Source organism: Propithecus coquereli, unplaced genomic scaffold (assembly GCF_000956105.1).
Source record: "Propithecus coquereli isolate 6110/MARCELLA unplaced genomic scaffold, Pcoq_1.0 Scaffold235, whole genome shotgun sequence".
NCBI classification, from domain to species: Eukaryota; Metazoa; Chordata; class Mammalia; order Primates; family Indriidae; genus Propithecus; species Propithecus coquereli.
Window position 1 is genome coordinate 1,901,742 of NW_012147897.1, and position 17,453 is coordinate 1,919,194.

The window sequence follows — 17,453 nt, forward strand, 5'->3', positions numbered from 1 at the left end:
AGGTATAAGTTCAACTTTCATTGTATTATTTTACCTTTTAAAAAAATGAGGACATAAATAAATCAGGATGTCAATTTAAGGTGACGGGCACACAGTGTTTATAATATTCTCCATATTAGTTTCACATAATAATAATTATTTTTATTTTAAGTAAATGAACCCAGAGGAAAAGAAATCATTATATCAAAAAGAAACCTGTACTTGTATGTTTATCACAGCACAACTCACCATCACAAAGATGCAGAATCAACCTAAGTGCCCAACAACTGATGAGTGGATTAAGAAAATGTGGCATATATATATATATATATATATATATATATATATATACACACCATGGAGTACTACTCAGCAATAAGAATGAAATAATGGCTTTTGCAGCAACTTAGATGGAACCAGAGACCATTATCCTAAGTAATAGAGGAACAGAAAAATATTAGGTTAGCAAGTATGAAATGTCCAATTTCCTTAAGTACTAAATTTGACAGTTGATATCTCTGACATTTCACTTTACACTGCTTGTTTTTACTGTGAAGGTACATCTTCATTCTGTCAAACGCACATTTTGGCATGTGATTATCTTTCACATTTTTTTAGAGCAATTTTTGTGAAACCATGGATAAGTTGAAAATTAGTGTTATTTTCGAGTATCAGTTCTATGGTGCAACCAATGCAGCACAGACAGTTCGAAATATCAACAAAGCGTTTGGGAAGGATGTGGCTAATGAACGCATAGTAGGTTGATAGTTTGAGAAATTCCATTTCAATCATTTAAATCTTGAAAATGAGCCACGTGAGCAACCTGAGACCAACGGGGAACATGATGAGCTGAAAGCTACAGTGGAAGCGAATCCATCTCAACCTACTGTGAATTAGCAGCAAGGTTTGGCATTACTATTCCAACAATATTGGACCATTTGAAACAAAAGGGCAAGGTAAAGAAGCTGGATAGATGGGTGTCGCGTGAATTAAACTAGTGTCAGAAGAGAAATCGTCTCAAAGCTTATCTTTCTTTGCTGTCATGACATAAAGGCAAACCATTTCTACACTGTATTGTTACATGTGATGAAAATGGATTCTTTTTGACAATCGCAAGCATTTGGCACAATGGTTGGATAAAGATGAAGTGTCGAAACACAGTCCAAAACCGAATATTCATCAACAAAAGCTAATGGTGTCTGTTTGGTGGTCCAGTGCTAGTATTATCCACTGCAGCTTCAAGAAACCTCGTCAATCGATTACAGCGGATGTCTATTGCAACTGATTGGACAAAATGATGAGGATGCTTGCGATTAAGCAGGAGAGATTGGTCACTAGAGACAGGCCAATCCTCTTGCAAGACAACGCTGGACCACATGTCGCACAAACAATGCTATTTAAACTACAGAAGCTGGACTTGGAAATTCTCTGTTATCCACCGTATTCACCAGACCTTGCATCAACTGACTACCACTTCTTGCAAGGAAAAATATTCAATTCTCAACAAGTTGAGGAAAACGCCTTTGGCAATTTCATTGCTACTCGCTCTGTAGGCTTCTTTGCTGCTGGCATAAACAAGCTACCATTAAGATGTCAAAACTGTGTCAATAGTTAATTGTACTGCTTCTTGTTTGAGATAATAAACTATTGATTCAAAATCAGATATTTCATATTTAATGAACTAATAACTGCCACATATTCTCACTTATAAGTGGGAGCTAAACTATTGTCACACAAGGGCACGCAGAGTGGTATAATGAATATTGGCGACTCACGGGGGGAAGGTGAGAGGGGGTGAGGGATTTCCTATGGGGTACAATGTACACTACTCTGGTGATGAGTACACCAAAAGCTCAGACTCCATCACTATGCAATATACACATGTAACGGAATTCAACTTGTACCCCCTAAATCTATTAAAATTTAAATAGTTTAAATAAACGAGATGCCTGTAGATGACGTAAATATTACCCTGTAATTTCCTGTTGGTCCCAATATAAAGTTGACTGGTATTCTAGGCATTCTGTGAGCCCAGTAGTCATCCTAGTCCTATTTACCCAAGAGATCCAGCCGGACGCCCAGAGGCGGGTGAGCTGGGGCTACAGGCTCGCAAGGTATCAAGTTGACATGTACAAAGAACAGGGTGTTGAAAAATCAGTTACGAAGGTATAAATGGGATGGGGCACGATGAACAGGTGTATAAAAAGGAGGATAAAGGTTGGAGCTGGGGACGCAGTATGTGGGGTAGAAAAGAGTGACGAGATGTGTGAAGTGGAGGGAGAGCATAAGAAGCAGAATTTAGGGGGTGTGGAGGTCCCGCCAGGCTTTTCAGTCTCAGCTTCGGCAGCCTAATCCGCGCGGCTACCCACGGCTCCTCCAAACGAGCAGCTCTATTTCCTTGATGGCTACCCTCCTCCCTTTTGGCCGCTCCCCTCCCCATCAACAACTCCAACGCCCCTCACCCGGGACCAGGGATTTCGAAGAGCCGCAGCTGCCTCAGATCATGGACCAGGAACCTATTCTCCCGCCAATTCGGCACTCTGACCTCCGCCTTCTGACCCCAAGCGCCACTCTTCGCTTTCCGAAGCTCAGGAATGCGTTTTGGGGCCTCAAGAAGCCGCTGTTTCTGAAAAATGACTCCTACCGAGGCAACACGGCAGGTAACAGCGCCACGATAATACATCTGCCTGTGTTTTAATGTATATTTTCGCTTATTACAACTCTTCCGTAGTTTACACTTCCGGGTCAGATTAAGTGCATCCTGGGAAATGTAGTCCTTACTCCCCATGCCTTATTCCTTGGAGCCCTGAGTGAGGGAGCGTCGTGAAAGGTGCTGATTTACGGACTCGCACCTTTGGCTCTCCAAAGGGAGAATTGGATAAATATGTGCACTGGAAATAATACAAGTCCAATTTCTGTTTTTCCAAGAACTCTCCCCTCCTGAAGCTTGGAAAGGCTCGAGAATCATCTCTCCTAGATGCCGAAAGGAGCAGCAAGTAGGTAGTCTCTTGGTCCCTGACAGGTCTCCGCCAGCCTTGATGCCCCGCCCTCCCTGCTGGAACCCGTGCCGCCGATTGGCTAGGAGCACATGAGCGGCGGAAGCAGCTGGCTCCCGCGGGGACTGCAGGGAGGGGGCGAGCCGTGAAGATGGCGGCAGTCGTGGAGGTGGAGGTTGGAGGAGGTGCTGCTGGGGAACGGGAGCTGGATGAGGTAACAGGAGTTGAGAGACGAGAAGAAGAGCGACTCAGACTGAAACGGAAGGGAGGGGCAGTGAGGTGTCGGGGGAGGGGGTCCTAGGAGAGAAGGGAAGGATCCTGAGAGGGAAGCAGCTTACTGGGGGGCGGTGCGCGGTGAGAGAAAATCAGAGGGACTCTTGACTTAGGGACCCCGAGGTGGTCATGCGGGTAGAAGACTTGCGGTAGCCTCAAGGGTGGAGATATAGGACAGGGATAGAGGCCGCACTGGGTAGGGGGCGTTAACATTTTGATATTATTAGCTGGGGGTCCTAGCGTGGGACTTAAGGTCTCAGAGGTAGTTTAAGAGTTGGAGGGGTGTGAATTTTTGCAGGGAAAGGCCGGGCCTCCACTGTGGTAGAAGACTCTGTCTAAGCTTGGGATGGGGGTTGGGGACACGGATCAGGAAGAGTGCCAATCTACTAGTATTGTAGCCTTGAGTAATTTTAAATTAGGAACTCTTTTATTAAATTTGTCCTTACTTTCTGGGACTTTGTACATAATGTGTGGTCAGTAAAGTTTTGGTCAACGAATGAAAGAACGAATGGATGAATGACTGATTATATACCGGAATTCATCATTCGCTCATTTAACAAACATTAAGCATCACCTTTGCACTGGGTCCTGGGCTAGGTGCTCAAGAGCCCAGAGTCTAGTGGTGGAAGACAGAAAAGAAGACTAGTTATTGTATCAGAGGTAAAACGCTGGCATTGAGAAGAGGGCACCACTTCAGTTTGGGCTAGGGAAACCTCCCCAGAATTGCTGAATCTTAAAGGATAAATAATTCTCTCTGTCTCTCTCTTTCTTTCTTTCTCCCTCTAGACTTATGAGTTCCTCAAAGGTGAGCTCCTTGAGGGTGTATGTCCCCTTTACCTATCTAATAGGCATTTAAGGACTGGCGTATTGAATTACCAGTGATCCCTGAAGGAATCACTAGGAGAAAGGGAGAAGTTGGGTTTGAAAGAAATGAATGGACAGGGCTGAGAAGCAGAGAGAGAGAGGTGAGAAAGGAAAGGGAAGAGATTCTGAGGCCAGAGGGACATTAATACCTAGAGTTGCTTATGGTCTTGCACAAGACAGCATTTGGACAGAGACAGCACAGAGGAATAGAGGATGGGGATTGATTGTCAGAGGTAGAACCAGTAGAATCTCTCAGGAGTCAGAATCTTAGAGGCCCTTTGCTATGTGTGGGGTGTGGGGAGGATTGGGGATGAGGTTCAGGGAAAGGGACTTGGGAAGCAAAGACTGTTGGCTTGGTGGTGGGCTGAGTTGGAAGAATTGGTTTATCTAATTAGGCTCATTACGGTGGGGGGAAGAGATCAGAGCACAGGGAAATTTTAAAAGCAGCCTTGTAGTCCCTGCCTCCTAATCACTGAAGACTAACAATGTTTGGATACCAGTTGGTTGGTTAAATGGCATGGCTGTGAAAATGACCTCTAAGACCCCTTTTAGCTCTAAGTTTCTGTGATTACAGTTGGCTCAGTGAGATACATTGGAAAGCACTTTGGAAAGGATAAATACTGAAGTTATTATTTATGGTTTGTTAGTCATGGGCTCTCCTTTGAGACAATTACATACATCTCTCTCAAAGAGGTTTAGTTATATATATATCAGGGTTCATTGAGATAAACAGCACAAGTTTTGGCAGAGGAGAAAAGAATTTAAAATTTTGATGTAAGACATTTTCTGTTTCTTAGCTTTTTTTCTTTGTCACATTAACTGCCATGTGAGTTGTATTTAACTCAAGCTAGTTTTAAGCCCGGGGCCTCGTTAAGCATATGTAACTCACATGTCTCTTCACCTTGGGAGCTACATGAACTATTTCTCAAGTTGCATATAATTCATGTACAGAAAACAATAAAAAAATAAATTTTTCATTACATTAGAAAGGATCGTTTTGTTTTTGAAGTTTTTATTCTGTTTTCATAATAAAACACTGTGGCCCCAAGTAAAGAATTTTTTTCTAGTGTGGCCGTCAATGTGTTATTGTTTTAAGAGCTTAAGAGCTTCTAGTAGTATACTTTCCAGAGTGTCATGCCTAGAAGTTAATTTTATATGAAACCATTAGCATCCATCCCAGAAACTTTGCTACTTGTTTCATTTCCTGACAAAGAATATAATCTGTTGTCTGGAAATTCTGTGCAGACTGTTGTGTTTTTTGGTATGTTTAAGAAAGTAACTCTGAAAAGCAGGAACAGTCCAAAACAGAGTTCTGCTCTGGCAAACCTTTGTATTCAAGTTTCTACTAATGTCTCCCCCGCTGTTTATTTGCAGCCTTAACTTGTGAAAGAGAAGGTGTCTACTGTGTGTCATGCACTGAGAATTCAAAAATGAGTAAGACAGGATATTGACCAATTTAGTGAAGAGACATGCAAATAGCGCACTACAATATCAGGTAATTGATATAATGGAAATGTGTAACAGATGCAGTGGGGCACAAGAGATAAGCCATTGAGTTGGCTAGAGGAAGTTAGTGAAGTCTTTATGAGAGAGGGGTTCGAGCTGAAAAATTAAAGGTTGAGTTTACAAAAAAAGCAGTGATTTGCATGTGACATCAGAGTTGCCTGCCTGTAGCACTTTCTGCTTCGTTGGTAGACTGCTGTGGAGCCCAGATTATGAAAGGGTAATGGGTAGCCTGGCTGAGATGGAGTTGGTGCACATTTCTACTTCTTTGGAAAGAATGTACGCTGGTTTATTCCTCAGGATATTATACATATGTTTTCCAATATCAGATGCCATTAGGATGATACATAGTCTGGAATAGCATGTCATTCATGTTCTTTTCCTCTTTTTTTGTCTGGTTTCATTATTACTTTCTCTAGAAGTTGAGAGACCATTTAGGCTTTGCTAATGGCTTTTCCTGGTTTAGAGAGGTAAATAGAAAAGAGGGCTTAGGAAAAGAGCTACAAGTAGAAAAAGACTACTGCTTATTGAGCCCTTGCCATAAGCCAGCCTCTGTTTAAAGCCCTTTAACTGCAATATCTCATTTATTACTAACAGCAGCTCTGTGAGTTAGATGGTGGTAATTGCATTTTAAAATGAGGAGACTGAGGCTAGAGAGATTAAGAAACTTTCCCAGGATTCCACAGTTTGCAAGTGGGGGAGTGCAGTTTCTGATCCAGGTCTGCCTATGCTATATTGAGCTTTAGCCCAGTACTATACTGAGCACCTGGGTTCCTTTTCTTAGTTTACTATTTGTGCTGTGGGGGGTAGGTACTTTAAAATTGTATAGGCTCAGTCATCTCATGTAAAAATTGATAGAGCATATTTGATAAGTGACTGTGATTCAAAAGAGCATTTTTGAGCCTCACATTTGTGAGGTTGGTTTTATTAGTATTTCCCATTTATGATTGAGGAAGCTGAGGTTCAGAGGATTTGATGTAAGCCAGGGGTCTTGCAACTATGAAGTGGTGTCACTAATATTTAAACCCATGTTTCCAAAGTGTTTCCTCTCAGTCTAAAGACCCAAACTGCAGACTCACCTTACCAAAGTAAACTACCCCTTTCTTTGTATACAAAAGTTCCATTTTCAAAACATAAAGCAGCATTTCATCTCTGAGAGGATCAAAATGGGGGTTAACCAAAAGAATATTGGTTTTTCTATATAGGTCCTTTAATTTACTGATAACTTGATTCTGCTGAACCCCTGGTCAGGAGGAATGATTAGCCCATTGGTAGTTAGGGAGATGGGAAATGGGTCTAGCCCGCTCAGACTGGGTATTAAACAGGATGTGATGATTGGCTAAGCTCAGTTCTGCTTCTCACGCCAAACCACAGTGTGCTTACAGCTATTTGTAGGATAATGTGGGTACCTAAAGTTAGGAGGCCCAGAAGCTGATCTACTCCTGGAGCCAGTGATTGCCTCCTCAAAGGGGTGGCTCACCAACCTCTGAGAAGAATTACAGGCATCCTTTTGGCACAGAGAGCTAGCTTGGGAACTAAGGTAGAAAAACACTTCAGTACCCATTTAGGGCCAGCCAGCCTGCCTGGCTAGAGCCTGTGAGTTCTGAATGTGTCCACTCCCAATGCCTGTTCATCTGCCAAAATGATGTCATGTCATACAGATCAGGGAGTAGTTTCAAGCCAGAGTTCAAAGGCAGGTATCCCAGCCTGCAACTAATTTGAAGTATTACTGCCTCAAGTGAATAATTTACCTCTCCTTAAAAAAGGAGATTGGACTAGATTGGTGGTTTTTAAACCTTTATTTAGTCATGAAATTATTTATTCAAATAAAATCTCACTTTGAAACTTTGTGGTCCTGGAAGGGACTAAACAGAACCCCTACGGTGTTTGAAGCCACACTTTGAAAACCAGGGGGCTTTTTCTTACAGCCCACTGATTGGGTGACCCTACTTTATGTTCCTTCAGCCCGCCTGTACTTTCCCTAGCCCAGCCCTACCAAGCATTATTATAATTGTCTATGTCTTCTCCACTAAACTTGTAAGTTTCGTGAGAGAGCCCAAGTCTGTCTTGCTAGACATTGTATTTCCTTTGCTCAACATGGTTTCTGACATACAGTAGGCACCCAGTAAGTATTTGATAATTATTATTTTTGAGTAGAATAGTAATAATGTCTACCATTTGGTGAATGTGATGTGCTAGCTCCTCTGCTTAGTAGTGTACGCTTTTTTTACTAAATGTTTACAACATCCCTGTGAGGATTGAATTATTGGGCTAAATCATGTCTCAAGTTCTTGCTCTAATATACTGTGTACTGTGTTTCTGATTACTGCCAGGTTTTGTTGGTGCTGCCTTGTCTGCCTAGAATACCTTTCTTTTCCCTCTGTGCCTTTCCAAATGTCACCTGTCCTTTCAGGTTCTACCCTAAGGCTCGCTTCTTTAGATCTACACTGGTATCATTTTTCCCTGCCTTTTATGGTTTTCTCTGTGTAATTTTGTTCCTTCATTTAACAATTTAGTCATCAAACTTCTAAAGCACCTTCTGTGTGCCAGGCTCTGTGATATGCCTGATAATACCAAGATGGATAAAGTGTGATAATTGCCCTCAAGGAGTTCACAGACTAGTATGGGTAGAGAGAGACTGATAAATAAGTGCAAAAACATGGCGCAGGCACTGTAATAGTGGAGTAGGTGCAGTGGGTACATCGAGGGGAAGTGGCAATCAACGTCAAATCTGTTCCCACGGAGGTTGGTAAGTCCCTAGCACGCAGGCTGTAGAAGTTACTATCTCTTGCTTGTTCAAAGCAGTAATTACTGTTTTGTTTTTGTTTGTTTGTTTTTCCTCCTGTGGGTCTCTCCCTATAGACATTTGGTAAGTGTTCCTTGTTTCCAGGGATTTTCTTCTCTAGGGATTCTTGGTCCAAACCAAGATTTTATTGAGGGATTGAGGCATGAGTGACTGAAGTTTAATCTTGGCTATCTGACTCTTTGGATTTTTTTAGGCATGTAAAATGAGTGGTAAGCACAGTGTAGTAGGAAAAAACAAAACAAAACACTAGAATAGTAAACAGTAGACCCAGATTCTAGGCTGGGAATTTCAGCAGATTTTATCTCAGAGACAGCCCACTGGTAATAGATGCTTAGAAGGCTGTTTTGGGAAGGACTCTGAGGCCAGGCCTCAGCAGGAAAGAGTGCTGCAAGAGTGCTGTGCCACATCCTTTGCCAAGTGTTTTAGATGCATAATCTAATTTAATACCACAGCCTTATAAGATAGGTACTATTATTATTATTATCCCCATTCTACAGATGTGGAAACTGAGGCATAGAGAATTTAAGTAACTTGCCCAACATCATACACCTAGGTAAGTGACAGAACTGGTGTTGAAATCCAAGACTGCTCCAGCACCTGTGCTCTTAACCATTCTGGGCAGTATGAGTACTATATACTTCCCATCCTATTCTACGCTAGACATTTCTACTATGTAAAGGTGGGACTTCATTTCCACAGCTGATCTGGCAGGGATCATGATATTTCTCTGTCTTTCCCACCAGACTGTGTTCTCCTTGAAAGCTCTATTCATTCTTATATCCCTGGTACCTGGCATAGAGTATATGACTCAATAAATGTATGAATATATGAACTCAGGAAAGATTCCAGTCTCTCTGTACTTCAGTTCTTCATCTATGAAATGATAGCTTTAGATTAGGTGGCTTTTTTTTTTTTTTGAGACAAAGTCTCACTCTTGCCGGGGCTAGAGTGCCGTGGCTTCAGCCTAGCTCACAGCAACCTCAAACTCCTGGGCTCAAGCAATCCTCCTGCCTCAGCCTCCCGAGTAGCTGGGACTACAGGCATGCGCCACCATGCCTGGCTAATTTTTTCTATATATATATTTTTAGTTGTCCAGATAATTTCTTTCTATTTTTAGTAGAGACGGGGTCTTGCTCTCGCTCAGGCTGGTCTCGAACTGACCTTGAGCGATCCACCCGCCTCAGCCTCCCAGAGTGCTAGGATTACAGGCCTGAGCCACCGCGCCCGGGCTAGATTAGGTAACTTTTGAGGTCTCTTGCAACTTTGAAAGTCCTGGATCCCAGTGTTTTACTTTGCCTTGTGTTTCCTATAACTCCTATCAGGTATTCAGTAAGTACTAGTGAATGAATGAATGAGGGAATAATTATTCAGTAATCTGTGCTAATAATATTGGGATGACAGAAGAAAAACTGGTGATGGGCAAGGAATAGACAAAAAGGCTTATTACATACAAGCTCCAATTCCATCACCTTTGCCTTTGGAATGCAGTCATGGTCTCATACTCAGGCAGATAGCCTTGCAGATTCCCACTTGGTTTCCAGTTACAACACCCACCATCCCAAGCTCACCCTTGCTTTTTGCAGGTTACATTTTTTACTAACTTTATGGCTTAATAACTCATCTACTTCCAGAAGGAATTTAAGGTGTCATCTGGTCGGTAAAGAGGGGTAGGAGAGAAGGCAAGGAAAGATGAAGAGGAATGTTTTAACACCTTCCTGCAGGGACTATCTTTTTCATCTTTGTATGTTCCTCAGTGCTTGACACATAGCAGATAGCAACATATTTACTGAATAAATGAGAATGCTTCTAGGTGTGGATTTTGCTCAGGATAAAGGAAATATTGAATAACTCACAAAGGTTGACCAACATGCTTACTCTCTGTTCTGGAAATAACACAATAGCCCTTGCTAGTATTTGCTTATAAACTGCTTAAGCATTTTAATTTTTAATTAATGCCACATCACTTCTTACCAGTGATTCATAAGCACAGAATCTGAAGACCTGTTTTCTGTTCCCATAGCGCCCTGTACAGATTTCTGTCAGCACTTACCGTGTTGTATTGTTTGTCTCCCCCATTAGGCAGTGAACTCCCGGAGGGGACAGAACCATATGATTTCTCCTCTCTACGTACTCAACATCTAAACTTGCATAGTGGCTAGCATAGAGTAGGTATTCAAATGTTTATTGAACTTGAATCTTAAATCTAGTCCATCCATCCATGTTGAGCATCCCCAGAAAGTGGTCACCCAGTCTGTATTTAAACCTCTCTGATGGTAGGCAGCTTATCATTCCATGGTTAGCCTGTTCCCTCTTTGAATACTTCTGTTGCAGTGTTCTTCAGATTGGGCTAAAATTCTTTTTTATGTATTGCTTCAACTTTTTAGTCTTCATGGTACCTTTTTCCAGATTCTGCTTCTTTGTAACTCTGACAAGCACTGCCAGAGAATGCCTCTGGGGAATGTAGGCCTAGTACACCTGGGGCTATTTGGCTTAACAGCTTACTCCATGGAAGCCAACCCTAGGTAATCCATCTAGTGTCATTTCTCATCTCTACTTTCTTTCTTTGTTTTCCCTTCTTGAAATCATTTGTTATCTCCTTATTCCTCAGAGAAAAATCTGTAGGTAAACATAAACTCATTAGTTCCCTCTAACGTGTAGCTTTCCCAAGAGGATGCTTGGTCATGGCCATGGGGTTTTTGGCCCAGGGCAGCTAAGGAGAAACTGGGGAAAGGGGAAGCAGTGGGCATAAGCTCTGCCAAGGTTTTTGTTCTTTTTGTCCTTCTTTCACAGGGTGTTATCAGTAACAATGCAGTCTGTTCTTTAGAAAACTAATATGACATTTTACTCCCCTCTTGCCCATAGGATTGAGCCTAACCACTTCAGAGCTGGTCATTTAGTGCCCTGCAAAAACAATCTTTTCGCCTCCTATTCTCATGATAACAGTAATAGCTAACCATTCTTCTCTTTTTTTTTGAGTCAGGGTCTCATTTTGTTGCCTGGGCTAGAGTGCAGTGGTGCCGTCATAGCTCACTGCAACCTCAATCTCCTGGCCTCAAGCGATGCTCTGCCTGGGCCTCCCAAAGTGCTAGGATTACAGGTATGAGCCACCATGCCCAGCCAATAATAGCGAACTTTTTTAGTGCATGCTGTGAGCCAGGCACTGAGCTAAGCATTTTATATGTATTAACTCTTTTCACTCTTTATTTAAACTTTTATTTATATTCATTGTATGCTGAATTTATTCTCCTGCTGTGCATTTTTTTCCTTCAGTTTCTTCTGGGATATCTTTTTCTTCTGTATAACTACTTCTTTTGGTTTAGGGTTTGTTTACTTTTCAGTAAGGATCATCTCAATGTTGCAGGGGTGAGCTTGTAAGTATGTAGTGTATCTTGGGTCCTTTGTTCACCTGGATGTGTTCAATGACCAGAAAATCATCTACATCTAAACCCTTAAGTTCAGCATTATTCTGCATTTTTAAGCATGTGCAGTAAAAATTCAATGCCACTGACTTTGTGTTCAGCCTTACTGTTTGGCCTAGGTGCACCTACCAACTTCACCATTATAATGATAGAATGGTATACATTGCTTCTGTAAAGTGACATCTTTCAGATGCTTGGTGGCTTTTTGATGGCCTGGACAATTTCATGGGTGTTCTTAAAGTGAACATGAAGATTTGAACCTGTTGATTTGCGTGATTTTGTGGGGTTTTTCTCGGTCATGTTAATAGTGAACCATTTTACAGATCACCTCAGTCTGCTAATGGGAAGAAGAAAAGCTAATTTTGTTTTTTTAATAATAATTACTATTATTATCTCCATTTTCCAGATGAGAAAAACTGAGACACAGAGAAGTAATTTATTCAAGTTTGCATAGCCTGTAAGTGGAGCTGGGATTTTTTTTTTTTTTTTTTTTTTGAGACAGAGTCTTACTCTGTCACTCTGAGTAGAGTACAGTGGCATCATCATAGCTCACTGCAGCCTCAAACTCCTGGGCTCAAGTGATCCTCCTGCCTCAGCCTCCCGAGCAGGGACTACAGGTGTGCACTACCATGCCTAGTTAATTTTTTCTGTTTTTGGTAGAGACAGGGTCTTGTCTTGCTTTTGCTCAGGCTGGTCTCAAACTCCTGACCTCAAGTGATCCTCCCGCCTTGGCCTCCTGGAGTGCTAGGATTACAGGCGTGAGCCACTGCGCCCAGCCCGGAGTTGGGATTTGAACCTGGAGATATGACTTGCCATAATAGCACCATTGTTAGTGTATGCTATAACATGGATTCGCTATTTTCAAAATTCACCATATATTTATTGTGCCTTAAATGCCAGGTGCTTTATTTGGTCTGTGGAATTCATAAGTGGATAAAGAGACTGTCTCTGCTCCAAAAGAGTTTATGGTCCAGTGGGGAGAAGAACCCATCAAGTAATGATGACAGTATAGTTTGACGAGTAGACTTATGAGTTATATACAAGATACCACAAGTATACAGGAGTGCTTAAGCATATTCGGGAGCAATAGGGAAGACTTCAGACAGGATATGACATTTAGGCTGATTCTTAAAAGTTTACTGTGTGGATAGGAGGCCAGTTTAGGCCAAGGTAAAAGCACATATATGAAGGAATAAACTTATGAAATCTCTAATCCTTAAGGATATTATTCTCCACTAATAAAACATTTATTCATAACTGCTTGCTTTGTGCAAGTCACTATGTTAGGGATTTGAGTTGAGAAATAAGATGCTAAATCGTGTTTCTTACCTTCAAGGAACTTAAAATCCAGTTAGAAAAATAGGACTGTAGTCCAGTTGAAAAGTTAGTGCCTATAATTATAAAATAAGAAGTACTAAGTATTTTTTCAGTAGAAGAAACAAAGTGCTATGGGGAAAGCAATCCCTTCTCATTGGTATAGTTAGGGAAGACTTCATGGAGAGGGAACCATTTGAGTTGGGCCTTCATGGGTGATTTTGATTTCATTTGAGAGAGAGCATCAAGAATGAAATCCCCAAGTAAATATTGAGAAACAAGGATGTATTTGGGGATCAGTTTAAGGATTAGTAAGAGAAGAGTAAAAGCTAAATCTAAAAAGGTATGTTGGGGCCAACAAGAAGTTGACTTTGAATGCCAGGCTGAGGAGTTTAGATATGTTTATTCATTCCTTCAGTCATCAATTATTGATTGCTTATACATACCAGATACTGTGCTGGGGACACAAAGATGAAGACGTGGCTCCTGCTGTCAGGGGGCTCATGGTCTTGTGCGGTAAAACAGACATGGAAACAGATAGTTGTAGTATAGTGTACGTGTGTGTTAAGTACTGGGGTGACACAAAACAGGGAGTGATTAACTCTGCTTGGGGAATCCTTAAAGACAACAATGAAGATGGTTGTCGGTTTTTGAGGATTAAGTTTGAGTTCAATAGATAGTCAAAGTCTGTGAGGTAGGGAAGAGTGGTCCAGCAAAATGAAAAGATACGCAAGGGTTTGGAGACATTAAACAGCATGAAGTGTTCTGGGAAATGGAGGAAGTTCTGTATGACTGGAGTTTAGTTTAAATGTGAGGGGATAGCAGTGAGTAATGAGGCTGGAGAGGCCTCTGTAACACTGTGCTAAGAAACTTGGGCTTTAGGGAGCCACTGAAGAGTTTTGAGCAGAGGAGTAACACATTCAGATCCATGTCTCAGAATGATAAAGTCTGGTCAAAGTTCGGAAGTTATTTTTGGGAGGGATCAGGTTGGAGAAAGGAGAAACCAGTTAGGACATACTGTTGTAGTTTAGGAGAGAGATCATTTGAACCTGAGGTTGAGCAGAGGCAGTGAGGGTGGAGATAAGTGAACAACTATAAAAATTAAATAGCAGTGCTTCCACTTATTTGTGTTTTGCCCTTTCTATATCTCTCCCTAATTCATTTACTCACACATTCAGCAAGCATTTATTAATTATGTAGTCTGCATTGTTCATTCATTCTTTCCTTCTTCAAATACTTGTGACTTCAATATGTCAGACATTGCTCTAGGTCTCAGTAATTTCAGCAATGAATAAGATAACCATGGTCCTTACTCTTGTACAATTTACTTTCTAATAGGGGAAAGCAGATAATAAATAAGTAACAAATAAACAAGATAACTCCAGGTGGTGATAAGTGTTTTGAGAAAAGTAGGGTAATATGATAGATGAGTAGAGAAGGGCTGCTTTAGATAGGGTGGTTAGGGAAAGCCTCTGAAGAGGTGGTGGTATTTGAATCAAGACCTGAATTATGAAGACCTAGCAGTTATAAGATTTGGAAGCAGATAATGTTTCAAATGGAGGGAGAAGGAAGCACAAATTAATAGGAGTGAGCCAGGCATGTCCTGGGAACAAAAAGGCCAGTGTGACTGGATCATGGTTGTCAGTGGGAAAATAGTGCTGTCTGAGGTCAGGGAGTCTGGTGGAGTCAGATCTGTAAGGCCTTGTAGATGCTGTTATACATGTTGAATTTTATTGAGAGTACAGTGAGAAGATTTTGATTGATTTTAAAAATGGAAATGAGGTGAGCTGATTTACATTTTTTAACAGATCTTTCTGGCTGCTTTGAGGAGAATGGATTATAGGGGGTCCCTCGAGGAGAGGGCTAAGAGGCTACTGTGGTAGTCCAGATGAGAGATGATAGTGTTTTGGAGTTGGGGGTGTCTTAGTCCTTCTGGGCTGCTATAAAAGAATTCTTTGGACTGGGTAATTTATAAACAACAGAAATTTCTCACAGTTCTGGAGCTGGGAAGTCTAAGATCAAGGTGCCAGCAGATTTGGTGTCTGGCGAGGACTCTGCTTCAAAGACGGTGTGCCTTGTTGCTGTGTCCTCACAAGGTGGAAGTGATGAACAGGCTCCCTCATGTTCCTATTTGTGAGGGCTCCGCCCTCATGACCTAATCACCTCCTAAAGGCTCCACCTCTTACACTATTGTATTGGAAATTAGGTTTCAACATTTGAATTTTGGGGGAAAACAAACACTCACACCATAACAGGGAGTAGCAAAGAAGATAGAAACAGTGGATGAATTTAGAATATGTTTTTGTTTTGAGGTAGAGCCTACAGGACTTGCTGGTGGATTGGATTTGCTTTGACTTGAGTAAATGGCATCACCATGGTGCTATTAGGCACCATGTTAGTTAGGCAGTTGGAAATACGAACTCAGAGCTCAGGGGAGAGGTCTGGACATTGGTCTGGGACTCTGAATATCTGCCTTTTTTCTGTCTCCCCGAGTGGATGCAGTAGTGTCATCTAGCTCACTGCAGCCTCAAACTCCTGGGCTCAAGCGATCCTCCTGCCTCAGTCTCCCAAGTACCTGGGACTACAGGCATGCACCATGATGCCCAGCTAATTTTTCTATTTTTTAGTAGAAATGGGGTCTTGCTCTTGCTCAGGCTGGTCTCGAACTCCTGAGCTCAGGCAATCCTCCGGCCTCAGCCTCTCAAAGTGCTAGGATTATGGATTTGATTCCCCATGCCCAGCCTAATATCTGGCTTTTTATCCTAGCTCTGCCAGACAACTATTGTCTGTGACAAATCAGTAAGGCAATGCTGTCAGCTTTAAAATAATAATGAAGCTATCCATTCATCAAACAAATACTGCACATTTACCAAGGTACTGTATTAAATGTGAGGGATAACAAAGACATAGGCCCTGCCCTCGGGTTGCTCGTAGAGTAGTAAATAAGTCAGTCTAGTAAACAGATGTAATAACTGCTTTAATATGAAGAAATGAAGAGATCTCTGAGAGCACAAAAAATGGCAGGCCAAGGATCAGGGGAGGCTCCCTATGAAAAGTAACGCCTAAGCTGAGTGTGAAAGATGACTAGAAATTAACCAGCTAAAGAAAGAAGGGAAGGGCCCGCTAGGCAGGAGGAGCAACATGTGCAAGGTGGGAGGTGAGAGAGAGAATGGCACCTTCAGGGAGCTGCATGCAGTATTATTGGAGCATTGGAGTCGAAGATGGAGAGTGATGATAAAGTAGGGTGACTGGAAAGGGAGGCAGATGTGATAACATGAAGGAGTTTGGATTTTTATGTGTAGTTGATGATTAGCTATGGAAGAGCTTTAAGAACTTACGTGAATGACATGGATCAGATTTGCTTATTAAAAAAATCACTCTGAGGGCAGAAATGGAGAATAGACCAAAGGGGCACAGAAAATTTGCCTTAATCCAGGCAAGTAGGGCTTCCAGATATATCTAATTAAAAAGTGCACATAATTTCTGGGGTATTATATATGCTGCAGGGAAGCATATGTTAAGTACCGAAGGAGTGGGGAGCAAAGGAAGGTAAAACTGGAAAGGCAGACTGGGGTCAGATCATGACCTTTTGTGGTCCCAAGAGCTCACTCTCGGAGCATTCATGGAGGGCATTGTGTAGCTTACTGAGGAGTTATTTCTTTCTCTTATAGGCAGCATTGGGACACCAGAAGATTTTGAACTTGGGTGACACAGTGACTTGAGAATGGCTTGAAGTTCAAGGGCCCGGATTAAGTTTGTAGCTTGAGTCATTAGAAAAGAAGGAAGGGATGGTAGAGATATTTTCTGTCCCATTGATCTAGGCCTTCTGGTACCACCAGCCATGAACTTCAGTTTTTCCTTCTCCCCAAAGCTTCCTTCATTCCTAGCTGTATGCTGTGTTAAATTTGGAAAGTATTTACCATTGGCTACTAATGATCAAGTAGGGTTTCATGTTAGTATTTATCTTACAAGGAAGAGTCACTTTTAACTTAGCAGCCACTAGGATGGATCATCTTTGCTCCACATCTCTGATGTGGTCCAGATGCCAACCTGTCTCCTCTCTTCTGGATCAAGTTCTGAGGTCCTTAAGGAGTAGAAAGGGCACTTTCAGCAGAATGAAAGTATTATTCACTGCTGTTGATAAATGAACATAGCTTATGACTCTCCCATGTTTTTGATATCTTCCACTGGCAAAAGGAATGGAGGGAGGGGGCCAGTTTTCCTTATTTATTTTTATTGACACAGTGATGGGGCATTTTGGTAGCTACTCATAGTGTAGGCCTCTGCAGGGATGGTTTA

The 17,453-nt window shown here is 41.8% G+C and overlaps 1 protein-coding gene across 1 annotated transcript in view; it reads left to right on the forward strand.

Annotated features, from left to right (window-relative positions):
• The first annotated feature begins 2,787 nt into the window (after positions 1-2,787).
• The window catches only part of RNF121 (ring finger protein 121), an 80,893-nt gene continuing 66,227 nt past the window's right edge, over positions 2,788-17,453 (forward strand). The window contains exon 1 of the mRNA XM_012645737.1: positions 2,788-3,189. Within this exon, the coding sequence (XP_012501191.1) occupies positions 3,127-3,189 (63 nt within the window). The 5' untranslated portion in view covers positions 2,788-3,126. The remainder of the gene's footprint in view (positions 3,190-17,453) is intronic.